The sequence below is a fragment of the Canis lupus genome, chromosome 7, assembly GCF_003254725.2.
Source record: "Canis lupus dingo isolate Sandy chromosome 7, ASM325472v2, whole genome shotgun sequence".
Lineage (NCBI taxonomy): Eukaryota > Metazoa > Chordata > Mammalia > Carnivora > Canidae > Canis > Canis lupus.
The window spans coordinates 63,928,589-63,942,767 of NC_064249.1; the positions used below are offsets into that span (position 1 = coordinate 63,928,589).

The 14,179-nt window shown below is 37.9% G+C and overlaps 1 protein-coding gene across 9 annotated transcripts in view; it reads left to right on the forward strand.

The window, feature by feature from the left end:
* The window catches only part of OSBPL1A (oxysterol binding protein like 1A), a 228,127-nt gene that overhangs the window by 184,734 nt on the left and 29,214 nt on the right, over positions 1 to 14,179 (forward strand). For all 9 annotated transcript variants that reach the window (XM_025429282.3, XM_035718484.2, XM_025429284.3 and 6 more), the window contains one exon: positions 9,888 to 9,963. In XM_025429282.3, coding sequence (XP_025285067.1) covers positions 9,888 to 9,963 — 76 coding nt within the window. The remainder of the gene's footprint in view (positions 1 to 9,887; positions 9,964 to 14,179) is intronic.

Below are 14,179 nucleotides of genomic sequence, written 5' to 3' on the forward strand. Positions count from 1 at the left end.
GGCCTCCTGAAAGAAGCAAACCTGAAAATCATCAAACACCTGGCATCTCCTTACAGCCAAAGCTTAAGTTCGCCTGCCTTCATTTTAAAATATCTTTTCTACTTTTTTTCCAAGTCTTCATGAGCAAAGAGCATTGTTCTGTGTTTACCAGAGCTATCCATGGAGCAAGAGCAGGAAGACAGTGGGCCTGGTATCCATCAGGTAGATTGGGAGGCTGTGTCAGGCTGAGCCTTACATACAGTTTCTGCCATGTAAGACTACCTTAAAGACTTGGGGGATTGTGATGTCCTGAACTTGACCAGCTTTTTTTTTTTTTTTTTTTTCAGAATAAGGGAGATTCTAGCACAGCATTTGTTAGTCACACTTCATGAATAATTTGGTTCAGTTTGGGGTCTGTCCTCAGCACTGGGTAGGCGGGGAGTAATGGGATAACGCACTGAACCATTTGTATTACACAGATAGAACCACTGTGGTGGGACTTCTCCCTCAAAACTAGTTATTGTGCTGTTGTGCAGATCGTCGTAATGTCATCTGTATGCTTGAAAATAGAACCAGGACATATCACTCTCAGTCCCTGGTACAGGGTGTTTTCTCTCTGTGTGAAGAAAAAAAGGAAGCATAGAATTCAGGATATAATGACTCTCAGAAAGACTACAAGGGAAGAGAATAATCAATCTATGGTTTTAGCCTGATAGCTACTCTCCTCTGTTCTTACTTCTGCCTGAACTAATACCTCCTTCATCTAGTATCAATAGGGATTTTTTTTTCTTTTGTCCTGGTGGGGGTAGTGAAATTTTTAAATATAGAAACATATCCTTTTCAGTATAAATCATTTAAAAAGTTTTAAATTTGCTACCTAATGATTAAAAAATTTTATTGTCTCTCCTTTAAGTAATACTGTGGAAGACTTAGTATTTTCTTAATGATTAGGTTATGAACTGTCTCCCATTGATTTAGACTCCCATGTTTGAATGATTTTTGTTTTTTCCCCTGCAGACTTAGAAGCAATCACAAAAATCCAGCATGTCCAGTTGTAGCTACTAGCCACCTGTGGTTTTTGAACATTTGAAATGTGGCTAGTGTGAGACAGAATATTTAGTCTTAATTAATACAAGTTTAAATTGTAAAAATGAAGCTATTTTTTCATTAAGTGACATTTTATTGTTTTGGTAAGGCTAGACTTCACTTTAACTTGAAAATTGAGCTAAATTGAGATGTGCTCTAAGTGTAAAATACACATTGAATTTTAAAGACTTAAGATGGGAATAAATGTAAAAGTATCTCAATTTTTTATGTTGATTACATGTCGAGATGCAAATATTTTGGTCCTCAGAATATTACATTAGCTGACAGGCAAAACCATCTAATGCAAAACCTTGTTTATAATAAAATGTTGAATATCCTCTGTAATTTATTGAATATTGTACTACCAGGGAAAAACAGAATGGTTGTGTGAGTGCAGAATGGTTGTAAGTGTATTGTTTGTTTACCCTTGTGACTGTGTGGCTGACCTGGGGGATGGAGCTCCCACTATCTGGCATCATGAGAGATTATCAACTTGTTGTTAGCCTGGGAAAAGATCAGAATTCAAAATTTGAAGTATGGTTACTAGTAGATGCATATCACTTCTCACTCCATCATAATGGATGCCTTTGATTTGTTTGTCTTGTCTAAATTGCTCCAGCTAGGACATTGAGTATTCTCTTAAATACAAGTGGTGAGAGTAGGCATCCTTGCCTTCCTGGTTCCCAATCTTAGAGGAAACGCTTTTAGTTTCTTTCCAATGAGTGTAACGTTAGCTGTGAGTTTGTCACCTATAGCTTTTATTTAATGTTGAGGTGTGTTCCTTCCCTACCCAATCTATTAAGGTTTTTAGTCATGAAAGGATGAATTTTGTCAAATGCTTTTTCTGCATCTATTGAGATGGTTCTGTGATTTTTAGTTTTTCATTTTATTGATCCACATTTATTAATTTGTGTATGTTGAACTATACCTGCATCTCAGAGATAAATCCCACCTGGTCATGGCATGTAATCTTTTAATGTGTTCTTCAGTTCGGTTTGTTAATATTTTGTTGATAATTTTTGCATCTGTACTCATCAGGGATATTGATCCGTAATTTTCTTGTGGTGTTCTTATCTGATGTTAGTATCATGTAATGCTAGCTTTACAGAATGAGTTTGGAAGTGTCCTTCCTCCTTGATATTTCATAAGAGTTTGAGGAGGGTTGGTGCTAATTCTCCTTTAAATGTTTGGTAGATTCTTAAGTGAAACTGTCGGATCCTGGGGTCTTCTGTTTTGGGAATTTTTTAAATTACTGTTTCAGTCTCTTTCCTCATTTATTGGTCTGTTTAGATTTTCTCTTTCTTGATTCAAAGTGTTGACAGGTTATTGTTCTAGAAAAGTATCAATATCTTCTAGGTTTTATAATTTGTTGGCAGTAATCTGTTATGATTCTGTGTATTTCTGTAGTAACAGTTGTAATGTTTTTATTTCTAATTTTGAGGGGTTTTTTTCTTAGTTTAGCTAAAAGTTTGTCAGTTTTGTTTATATTTTTGAAGAACCAGATCCTTTCTATCGTTTCTATCCATTCCCTATTTTATTTGTTTATACTTTTCTCCTCATTACTTTCTTTCATCCGCTAACTTGGGCTTAGTTTGTTCTTTTACTTGTTCCTTGAGGTATAAAGTTAGGTTGTTTGAGATCTAATTTCTTCACACAGTGCATTTATTGCCATATTTCCCTCTCAAAACTGCTTTGTCATAACCCACAATACTTGATATGTTGTGTTATCATTTGCGTTAGTTTGGAGATAATATTTTATTTCCCTTTTGATTTCTTTTTTGACCCATTGGTAGAAGAGTGTTTAGTTTCTACATATTTGAATATCTACGCACTTCTTCATATTGATTACTAATTTCATGCATTTGTGATCAGAGAAGATAGTTGGTATGACTTTAGTCGTCTTGAATTTGCTAAGATTTGTGACCTATCATATGATCTTTCCTGAAGAATGTTCCATGTGTACTTGAGAAGAATGCGTATTCTGCTGCTATTGGATAGAATGTTCTGTATAGGTCTGTTAAGCCCACCTATCCTAAAGTATGGTTTGATTTCATCATTCTTTAGATGATCTATCTATTGCTGATACTGGGTACTGATTGCTTCTACAGTTACTATATTGTTCTTAATTTCTTCCTTAAGATCTGTTATTTTTTTTTTTAAAGATTGTGTGTGTGTGTGTGGGGGGGGAGAGAGAGAGAGAGAGAGCGCGAGCATGAGCATGAGCAGGGAGAGGGACAACCATAAGGCGACTACCCCCCGCCCAGCAGGGAGCCTGACGTGGGGCTTGATCCCAGGACCCTGGGATCATGACCCGAGCCAAAGGCAGACACTTAACCAACTGAGACACCCAAGTGCCTGCCTTAAGATCTGTTATTACATAACAGCACTTAACACATATTCAGTGCTCAGGTGTTGGGACTGTAAATATTTATGATTGTTATACCTTCTTGATGTATTGACCCCCCCCCCTTTATCATTATATAATGACCTTTGTCTTTTAGTACCCTTTTTGGCTTGGAATCTGTGTTGCCTGATATAAGTATGGTTACACCAAACTTTTTTCTTTCTTTTTTGTCATTTTGCAATATCATCATCCGTTCTTTCATGTTGAGCCTATGTGTGTCTTTAGAGCTCCTATTAGGCAGCACATAGTTGGCTTGTGTGTGTGTGCGCACACGTGCGCTTAAGATTTATTTATTTATTTTAGAGAGCACATGCACAAGCCAAGGGTAGAGGATTGCAGGGAGAGGCAGAGAGAGAATCTCAGGAGCCCCTTAACCCCCAAACCCCTGCACCCACCCAGCATAGAGAATGAAGCATGATGCAGGGGTTGATCTCACAACCCAACCCAAGGTCATGACCTGAACCAAAACTGAGTTGGACATTCAACCAAGTGAGTCACCCAGGTACATGGCTCTTGTTTTATTTTAATCCATCCAGTTACTCTGCCTTTTGATTGGTAAGTTAAGTCCATTTGCATTTAAGGTATGTTGTTATGTGAAGACTAACTACTGCTTTTTCTTTTTTTTTTTTTTTTTTTTTTTTTTTTTTTTTTTTTTTTTTAACTACTGCTTTTTCATCTTTTGCTTTTGATTATCTTTCCATTGTTTCTTGTCCCTTCTATTTCTACCTTTGTGTGTTGGTGGTTTTCCATGGTGATTTGCTCAGTCTCCCCCATTTTATGTTTTGTGCCTCTGCTCTAGATTTTTGCTTTATGGTAGCCATGAGGATTATATAAAACATTTCATAGATAAAATAGTCCTTTTTCTGTTGATAGCATTCTGCTTTCATTTTCCTACCAAGGTTTTATCCTTTGTTGTTACAAATTATCTCTTTTTATGCTATGATTTTGTTACCAGGTTCTAGTAACTATAGTTACTTTCAATGCTCTTTTCCTTTATGCTGTAATTACAAGTTTAATATAGTATTCTTAAAAAAAAAGAGTTATAGCATTATACTTGCCTTGTTAATCAGATTGAATTTTGTGTACTTTCATCTTTTCATTTCTTCACTTGAAAAGTTCCCTTCAACACTTCTGTGAAGGCAGGTCTGGTGGTGGTGAACTCCTTTAGTCTTTGGGAGGAAGACTTCATTTTTCCTGCATAAGATAGCTTTGCCAGGTAGAGTATTCTTGGCTGGCAGTTTTTATCTTTCAATATTTTGAATATGTCATGCCACTCTCTCCTCTCTCTTGGCCTGTAGAGATTCTGCTGAGAAATCTGCTAATAGCCCACTGGGGGACCTTTGTAGGTTACTTTTTTTTTTTTTCCTGGATGCCTTTAAAATTGCTTTTTTACCGTCGACTTTTTTTTTTTTTAATTTTATTTATTCATTCATGAGAGACACACACACACAGAGGCAAAGACATAGGCTGAGGGAGAAGCTGGCTCCACGGAGGGAGCCCCATGTGGGACTCGATCCTGGGACTCCAGGATCATGCCCTGGGCTGAAGGCAGGCACTAAACTGCTGAGCCACCCAGGCATCCCTAATATCGACTTTTGACAGTTTTAATATAACATGTCTTGGAGAAGGTCTTTTTCCCTTGAGAGACAGTAAGGTGTTCTGTTAGCTTCTTGGACTTATATATCCAGTTACTTTCTAAGGTTTGGGAAGTTCTCAGCTATTATTTCTTTAAATGCACTGTTCCATTCTCTTTTTCTTCTGAGATACCCATTATTCTTATATTGGCATTTCTAATGGAGTCAGAGAGTTTGAATAGGGTGTCGTCACTTTTTAAAAATCTTCATTCTCTTCCACCTGAATCATCTCTATATTTCTGTCCTCAAACTTGCTCTCATCTTCTCTTCCATATGATCTGTTCTGTTTCCAGTACATTCTAATGCATTTTTCATCTCATTTATTGAGTTCTTCAGCTCCAGAATTTATTTCTTTTTTAGAATTTCATTCTCTCTGATAAAGCACTTCTATTCATTTTATTTTGGAGTTTTCTTATAGCTCATTGAATTTCATCATAACTGCTAATTTAAATATCAATTAGACAACAATATTTCATGTCTTTGGATTCCATTGCTAGAAAATTGTCATTATCTTCTTATGATACTGTATCACCGTGATTTCTCATGGTGTTTGATGAGAAGTACCACTGCTTCCACATTTGAAGTAGTGAACACTTCTTATTTAGCCAAGGCTTTGTTTACTTTGATTCTAACAGTTCAACAGGTTCATAGATGGGGGCTTTTCTTTTCTTTTCCAGAAGATGGGGCTATAGCACAACTTTTTGGTTTTTGTTACCAGAGCTGACTTCCTGCTAAGGGTAAAGAGCATGAAAAAAGCAAAAGGGTAGTGGCAAAGTGGGAAGGAGGTAGGTACTTAGCACTTGGGGCTTTGGGTGTACCCATAGCCTCCTGGGGGGATCTTCAAGTGGGAAGGGTACCAGAGGTTTGTGGGCCAGCCTCTTGCCTCTTGGGGCAGACAGCAGATGCTTTCCTTTAGTTCCCTTTGTCTACTTCTCTTACCTTCCCTCCTCTGGCCACTGGAGTCTCTTCTCAGGGCATCTGGTCCCTCCTGTTGCAGCATCTGTTGCCAGGCAGACCCCCACTCGCTGCCTTATAACCCTCCACCTCCTCTCACTGCCTTATAACCCTCCACCTCCTCTGGCAAAAAAGTGCTGGCTCGCTCAGGGACCAGCCACTGCCAGCTCCCCCACCTCTTCCATGGTCCTTAAGAGCACACAGATGGATGGATTGCTTGGGCATCCTGGTATGCTGTGCAGAGGTGCTGGGTTTTTTTTTTTTTCTTCTTCTTCTTCTTCTTCTTCTTCTTCTTCTTCTTCTTCTTCTTCTTCTTCTTCTTCTTCTCTTCTCCTTCTCCTTCTCCTTCTCCTTCTCCTTCTCCTTCTCCTTCTCCTTCTCCTCCTCCTCCTCCTCCTCCTCCTCCTTCTCCTCCTCCTCCTCCTCCTCCTCCTCCTCCTCCTTCTCCTCCTCCTCCTCCTCCTCCCTCCTCCTTCTTCTTCTTCTCCTCCTCCTCCTTCTTCTCCTCCTCCTTCTTCTTCTTCCAGGATATGAATGTCCAATTAGTTGTAAATCAGAGGAGAGAGAAAAGGAATGACTCACAGCACCATGATGCTGGATCATTCCCAAATAAAATGCTATTAAAATGAATTTGTCTTGTTCTGTTTCCTTGCTTAATGTAGCCTCTGCAAAATGTAAACTCAGAGTTTTCGTATCTCTGTGGGAGGTATTCCAACTTTGGCACCACTAACATTTTGGGCTGGAAAATTCTTTGTGTGGTGGTCCATCTCATTCCCTGTAGGATGTTTAGTGACATTCTTTGCCCAGCTATTCTAGATCAGCTTCCCACCCAGTACAGGAATGCCTTTTTGGGCCATGACAGAGAGGAATCATTCAGCCTGTTTGAAATGTTTACTTAATAAGAATCTTTATCATTTTGAGAATTAATTGTAAGATGGACCTTTTTATCAGCATCCTATAACTTCTTCAAGTGGTCCTAGTCCTAATCACTTGAGTAGCACAGATTAAACCAAATTCTTTATGAAAAAGCTAATGCATGCTAACAGGCCTTATAAATTCTAAAGTTCATTCAACAATTACTTAAACTCCTCCTTTGTGTTAGGCACTGTCCTAGGCAACAGGGATAAGAAGCATATGAAACATGAGCTCTCAGCGAGCTTGCATACCATCTTGGGGGTGATGTAGTTAATATTTGAGAGCCTACCATAGTATGTCATGTGTTGGTCAGTGCTGTGGAGAATACCGAAGCGGGCAAAGGTGTATTGGGAATGCTCTCATTGGAAGGGAGACAGGGCAGGGGGAATGGTATTACTTCTGGCCCTGTCCTCGAATACCCCAAGACCTCTACCATGCCTGCTGTTCCCCAGACCTCCAGTTTCTTTTGGAATGCATATTACCTTCATCTGTTGCTTATAAGAAATGTTTTCCAGACATCTTTGCCTAGCTTCTGATAACATTTCCTGAGTGAAAGTGTTAAGGTTCCTTTTAAAAGTTCCTTTTCAGATTCACGTGGATCTGAATTCTGGCTCTGGTCTGATCAGTGCAGAGTTGTCCTTAGGAATGTTATAGCTGATGTTCTCCTTTTGGCAATCCGAGATGGCACCTGCCTTTTTGGCAGCCTCCTGGTGCTGTTGACTCAGATTACGGTCAGCAAGCTGAGGTCTTTTACTGTGCTACAGCTTCCACATTGTGGGATTGTCCCATAGGATGGTGTTTCTCTTCCTGCTTTTGATCAGCTTATTGAACACAATGTGATCTGAAGGGGTTCACTTCTGCATGTCTTACAGAAGAAAATACCTGGGCTTGGTGATGGTCCATTACCTTTCACAGTCCCTTTTATCTCTACCTTTTGGTTGTACTCTGGAATAGATAATGTTGCAGGTGATCTGGCCTTCTGATGAATGAGTATCTACTACATTTTCATAAAACACCATAACAGGATATGTGCATAAAAATGAACGTGGGATATTCCCAGGTGGGATTCTTAGCTGGCAATCTTGTAATGATTTCTAAATGGAAAATTAAAAAACAAAACCCAAAATCCTTGGATGTCTTTTATCAACGTCTTCCGGAATATTTATTCTTGCCTTTAATCCAAAATAGTCCTATATACTAATATAGTCAATGTAGTATTGGTTGGGAGGGATTACAGGCCCTCATTCAATCTTCACAGAGCTTATTTCAGGCTCAACCTTCTAGCATCTGTTCCATTTCTGCCCAACTTTTTCCTAAACAAAAGATAAAGATTTAGTTTATATGGTTGACCCTTGAACAATATACCTCCCAGGCAGTCGATAACCCATGTGTAATTTTTGACTCCTCAAAAACTTAACTACTGACAGCCTAGTGTTGACCAGAAGATGTACCAGTAACAGTCAATTAACATATTTTGTATGTCATACATATTATATACTGTATTTTACAATAAAGTAAGCTAAAAAAATAAAATGTTATTTAAGAAATCATAAGGAAGAGAAAATACATTTACAGTACCATATTGCATTTATAAAAACAACAACAACCACCCACGTATAAGTGGGCCAGTGTGGTTCAAACCCATGTTATTCAGGGGTCAACTGTACACATCTCTAAAACTGCATTGTGCATGCAAATGATAGACAATTGCAGGGATACTGTCCCTAGGTTCCATTGTTCATGTCACAGAGATTCATAGTCCTGGATTGTGGAGAATGTGATTTAAATACCATCTGTGGCTACTTATCCAGCAGATTGGTTAGATGACAAATCTGCCAAATGAGCAGTGTGTGTTTCTAAAAAAGATAACCAGAATTTTACCATGGAGGATTTGAAAATCTTATTTATTTAAAAACTATATCAACCTCTATCATTCAAATTAATTAGTTTATAGAATAACAGTTCTTTAGAGGACAATATTTTCTTTAGTATTTTAGTTACATAGGTATATTTTAAACAGCAACTGCTAAACCAGCATCCCTTACCATAACCTAAGATAACCAAAGAGAATGTATTATTTTACCAGTGTTTCAGAAAGTTGGTGTGACACCTCTTACTGCTCCCCTTGGTAGTGCTGTTGCTGTGATTTGTGGAAGTGAGGTTGGCTTCTTTCTGGCCAGCCAGCCCTGGCTTCAGGATGCCCAAGCCTGTCAGGCTGCTTATCCAGACCACAGACACCCACCATCCTTTTGGCTACCTCCAAACCCCTGCAGAGGCTTTGAAAGTGCTCCTTCTGTAGAAGTTAATTTGTAAGGGGTTTCCTATATACCCAGAGATGCTAAATATTGTTCAACTTCAGGGTCTTTGGGGAAGTACTAATGTATAATGCTGGGCCTAAATTTATTTTGGCTTTATAGTTCATTTGCATTTTTCCATTTAGTTTCTTAACTTTAAACTGGGCCCTGTGATGGCATTTTGTTTACATTATTTAGCAGCTAGAGTAAAATAATGTTTGAAGTATCAAGATATGGCCAGTGTGTCTTGAACCAAACAGTGGAGTCTGATGTGCTAGCACAGGAAAGGAGCATGTACCTCTGGGGTGGTGCACGTTGGACACCACTGAGGGAGAACGAGAATCATTAGGATCAGAATAACAATGAAATCATTCAAATAATCAATGAAACAATCAGTGATCCCCAGGGTCAGGGGATCTGCTGTGACACTTCAGGGGCCAAGATAGCAGTAATCAGAGCTACAACCCCAGACAAACCCTCTTTTACTCTCTCTACAACCAGGCATATTTTTGTGGTATTTATACGTGTATGCCTGTGGTGTTTATATTAATGGCAGTAGCTTTTCCTTCCTCGTGTCAGTGGCATTAAGATTAACTGTTAATTTTTCTTTTCTTCTTCCAGAACAAGCTTGCCTTCTCCTATGTTTTCCAGAAACGACTTCAGTATCTGGAGCATCCTGAGAAAATGTATTGGAATGGTAAATTAACTCTCAGTTTTATAATATAACATTAAGCAGATGTATGTTTCCTTGCATACTCCTTGGAAGGGAACCTTCATGTTGGCATAAACGTGATGTACAACAAAGTTCATGGAAGCTTGTATCAGAAATTGGGGAAAAGCCTTAGGTTAGCATAAAGCCACTCTTTATGCTACTTTAATAGGATTTTAATGGGACTTTTCACTGTAAAGAAAAAAAAAAAAAAGAAAAAATGAATGCTCTTTTCCTGTTGTCATACCACATATGTATTTCCCTGTAAAATTACCCAGAAATTCTCTTAGAAAGCACAGGCACACCAAAGCATAGAATGTAATTTCACGTATACTTCTTTGCATAAGCTAGTTGTGTTGTACTTTGGATGTTAAGTGTGGTATATAGATATTTGGAATGTATCTGTACTTAGCTGCAACAGGTAGATCTGATTTGGGGAGAGGGCAGCAGATGGCAAAATTTACTATTCCATAAATCCTTACCTTCTCTAAAACAGTAGTCTGCAGCACCACCGTGACATCAGTTAGGCTAGAATTCTGAGTAAAGTTATCTTAACTCTTCTAACATGACCTTTGACCAACTAGAATGATGAAAATTTTAAAACATGTGAGCCGTAAGCTGCTAAAGAATCTGCCTGGACATTACCTTTTGTAATTTTGCAGTTTAATGTGCATTCTGGGAGTACTCCAAGAACTTTCCCTGTACCAAGAAGTATAGTCACTTTCTTTTCATTCTGGTGCTTGAAAGCCTTGCAACTCGTGACGCGCCCACTTTGGATTTTTCTAACGTCCCTGTTCTCTGCATGGGGTTATCTCATCTGAGACTTTCCAAATGTGACTTCCAAGAAGCTAATCCCAGAAACATCATTTTAAGCAAGTATTTTCTGATTCTGCTTTGTGGAGAGTATTCAGCTAAGCTCTACAGCTGAAAAAGGGAATTTATCCCAGCCTTGCCGCTTCCTGTTTTGAGATCCTGGAGAAGCTACCTTGCCATCCTGGAAAGGTTTCCTCCCATGTAAAGTTAGGAGACTAATTTGTACCTAATAGATGTATTGAGAGATAAATAACATATGTAAATTGTGTAGGAAGTCTCTGATTTAGCATAATGCTCAATATTAGCATCAGTTCATCACACTTGAGAATCAGAGCAACTGCATCTAATCCTATTTTGATTATATTAAGATTCGTCAGGACAAACCAAATGTATATATTAGTAAGTTGTTAAGATACATATTACTGTCTTCGGATCTGAAATTTTTAGGACAAAAAATTAATATTTGTATTCTACAGAGTCAATATTTCTCAAACCCTTAGTAAACATATTTACCGTTATGATTGAATATGCAAACATGTATATATGCATGTGTTTAAAATTAAAACCAGTTTCACAAAAGGAATAGTCATCATAACAAATGGTATTTCCCATTATGTTAAATTAAGGCTGATTCCAACTCACTGTATTAATTACACGGTCTCTAATGAATGAAACCCTCACTGTAGAATTGGTACCATATCTATCAAGGACTGTTTGGTCAACAGAATTTATATGCACACTTAAGATGTGATTGAGTCTTTTTGGACATCGTAGAAATACAGTTTCCTGTATTTCTCTTGCTTGAGTGTATCTGCTACCATCTCCTATCTCACAAGTGTCAGATTTAGTGGTGGGGTCATGAATTTGTTCAGGCTAGTGACCAGCAGTCTATAGCTTATATCTAAAGCAAGCGTTCTTCTGTCTAGATGGAGAATAACTATTCTTTTATTTTTATTTTTATTTTTATTTTTATTTTTTAACAAAGATTTTATTTATTTATTTATTTATGAGAGACACACAGAAAGAGCTAGAGGCAGAGACACAGGCAGAGGGAGAAGCAGGCTCCATGCAGGGAGCCTGATGCAGGACTCAATCCGGGACTCCAGAGTCACACCGTGGGCCAAAGGCAGGCGCCAAACCGCTGAGCCACCCAGGGATCCCCAACTACTCTTTTAAAAGAGAGGACATAATGTTCTGTTGGATTATACCTGTCATACTTTGAAAGACGCTCTATTTCTCTAGAAGAATGGTTTTACTTTTACTTTTTAGGTGCAGAATTATTTGTAAATAAATATTCTCTATTACGTTTATAAGATAATACCATTCCTAAAGGAATATTTATTAATGTGGATTGAAAGGAAATTAGCATTTGAAAGTATTGAGCTCTCTCGTAGGTAATATAAACAATCAAAAGGTGTAAGTGTTGGCCAACAATAGAGATTTAAAACACAATATATCTTGAGAGAGAAATGCAAATATCATTGCTGGAATAGAATAAAGTTTTAGAAGTAATTTTGGTATTGACTCTTCCAATATCGACCTCCTCTTACCTTCCAAAAGAAAATAGTCCAAAACTTAAAAAATGTAATATCCACAGCTTTTTTTTGCACTTAAGTTCAAAGTGAAGGCATTTTTAAAATGCATTGCATTTCTGTAATTGTTTTACATTTAATCCAAAGGCTTGACTTCTTTCTCTGTGGGTAAATCTCAGCTACGAAAGCCATGTACATTTCTTTCAGTCAGTTCTTCTCCACAGCTTCACATTCTCAGTTTCTTAACTTTATAAGTCCTAAAAGTAGTGGAGAATGTTTGGTATTCATGATGTCTCTGTCAACTTGAGGAGCATACCAGATGAGAGTAAGGAGTGTGAGCATCTTGCAGGTGAAAACCTCGCAATTCTACACTGAACCGGGGTCCAGTCCCAACTTAAAAAAAAAAAAAATGCCCTTTATGATGGTAGAGTTTTATGGTATAGTATATTATTATCACAGTACATAGCTTTGGGGTGCCTGCTGGATCAGTCGGTGGGGCATGCAACTCAATCTTGGGGTTGTGAGTTCAAGCCCCACGTTGGATGTAGAGATTACTTAAAAACAAAATCTTTGGGGTGCCATTTGGTTAAGCGTCTATTTTTGGTTCAGATCATGATCTGGGGTCCTGTTCAGTGGGGAGCTTGCTTCTTCCTCTCCCTCTGCTGCTACTCCTGCTTGTGCCTTCCCTCCTTCTCTCTTTCTCAAATAAATACATAAAATTAAAAAGAAATCTTTAAAACAAAATACATGGCTTTTATGAACTCATGAGAGATGATGCTTCTCTGTCCGGTATGATCTAGGTATAATTTGTCTTAATCAGGAAGGAATGTCAGAGTATCTTCTCTAAACATCTGCCATCCTGGACCTCACTGCCCTACAGCACCCTCTGCAGCCAGACTTATTTTGACCCCATCTTCCACTTCCATACACATACACATTTTGCTTTTGCTTCTTTCTAAAAAGAATTTGGAGACTTAGATTTCCAGCATTAATGACATTCTTCCTTTTTTCTTCCAATCTGTTTTGGACAGGATTATGTTACCAAATACTGGATTATACTACATGAAGTGAATACTTTACATAACTGATAGTCAATTCTAAATCTCTCTGTGATTGAGGCTTTTACAAAAAAGATTTCCAGCTCAGAATTAATACTGATACTGGTTAGTGATTTGAAACCTTTCTTCCTGACTCCCATTGTCCTTTTGTTGAAGGGCTCTAATCTCATAATCCTGTTGTTCTGTCTGTCCCCTGTTTTCTTTCTCATCTTCTCTCCCATCCTTTTAGGATTTCTCCATGGGACTGACCTAGAGGTTAGGTCATGGGTGTTCATACTTACTGACTTTTGGACCAAGGCCAGCAGCAGGGTGAGGCAAGTGAGGGTACATGGGCATTTGTGCTCATGGCTTTGCCGGTGCTAACCCTGTGTTTGTTAAATATCTTGCAGTCATAGAATATTAGTGTTGGATTTTTATCAGACATGGAAAAAATTCTGATATATTTATAAATACTGACCTTTTAAAGTGAAAATATTATATCACTTTTTTAAAGATGTCCAGTGGAACCAAATACCATAGAGATTTGAATGAGAGAGCAATCTGTTCCTTAAGAGTTGAAAAGTTTTTAGTTCAATTTGCTTCTTTAACTCATATTTCCATTCCATATTTCTTCCAGAATATTAACCTTAACTTGTTTTTATCTTTGTAGGTCTTTTATTGATTACTCTATCATCCTTTGCTATCACAAAAATACATATAAAAATAAAAATGACAGCATGTATCCTATGACCATACGATATTAAAAGTTTCTCTGCATCGTTATTACAAATATTAATGAGTGATCAGAATAACAAGCATTGC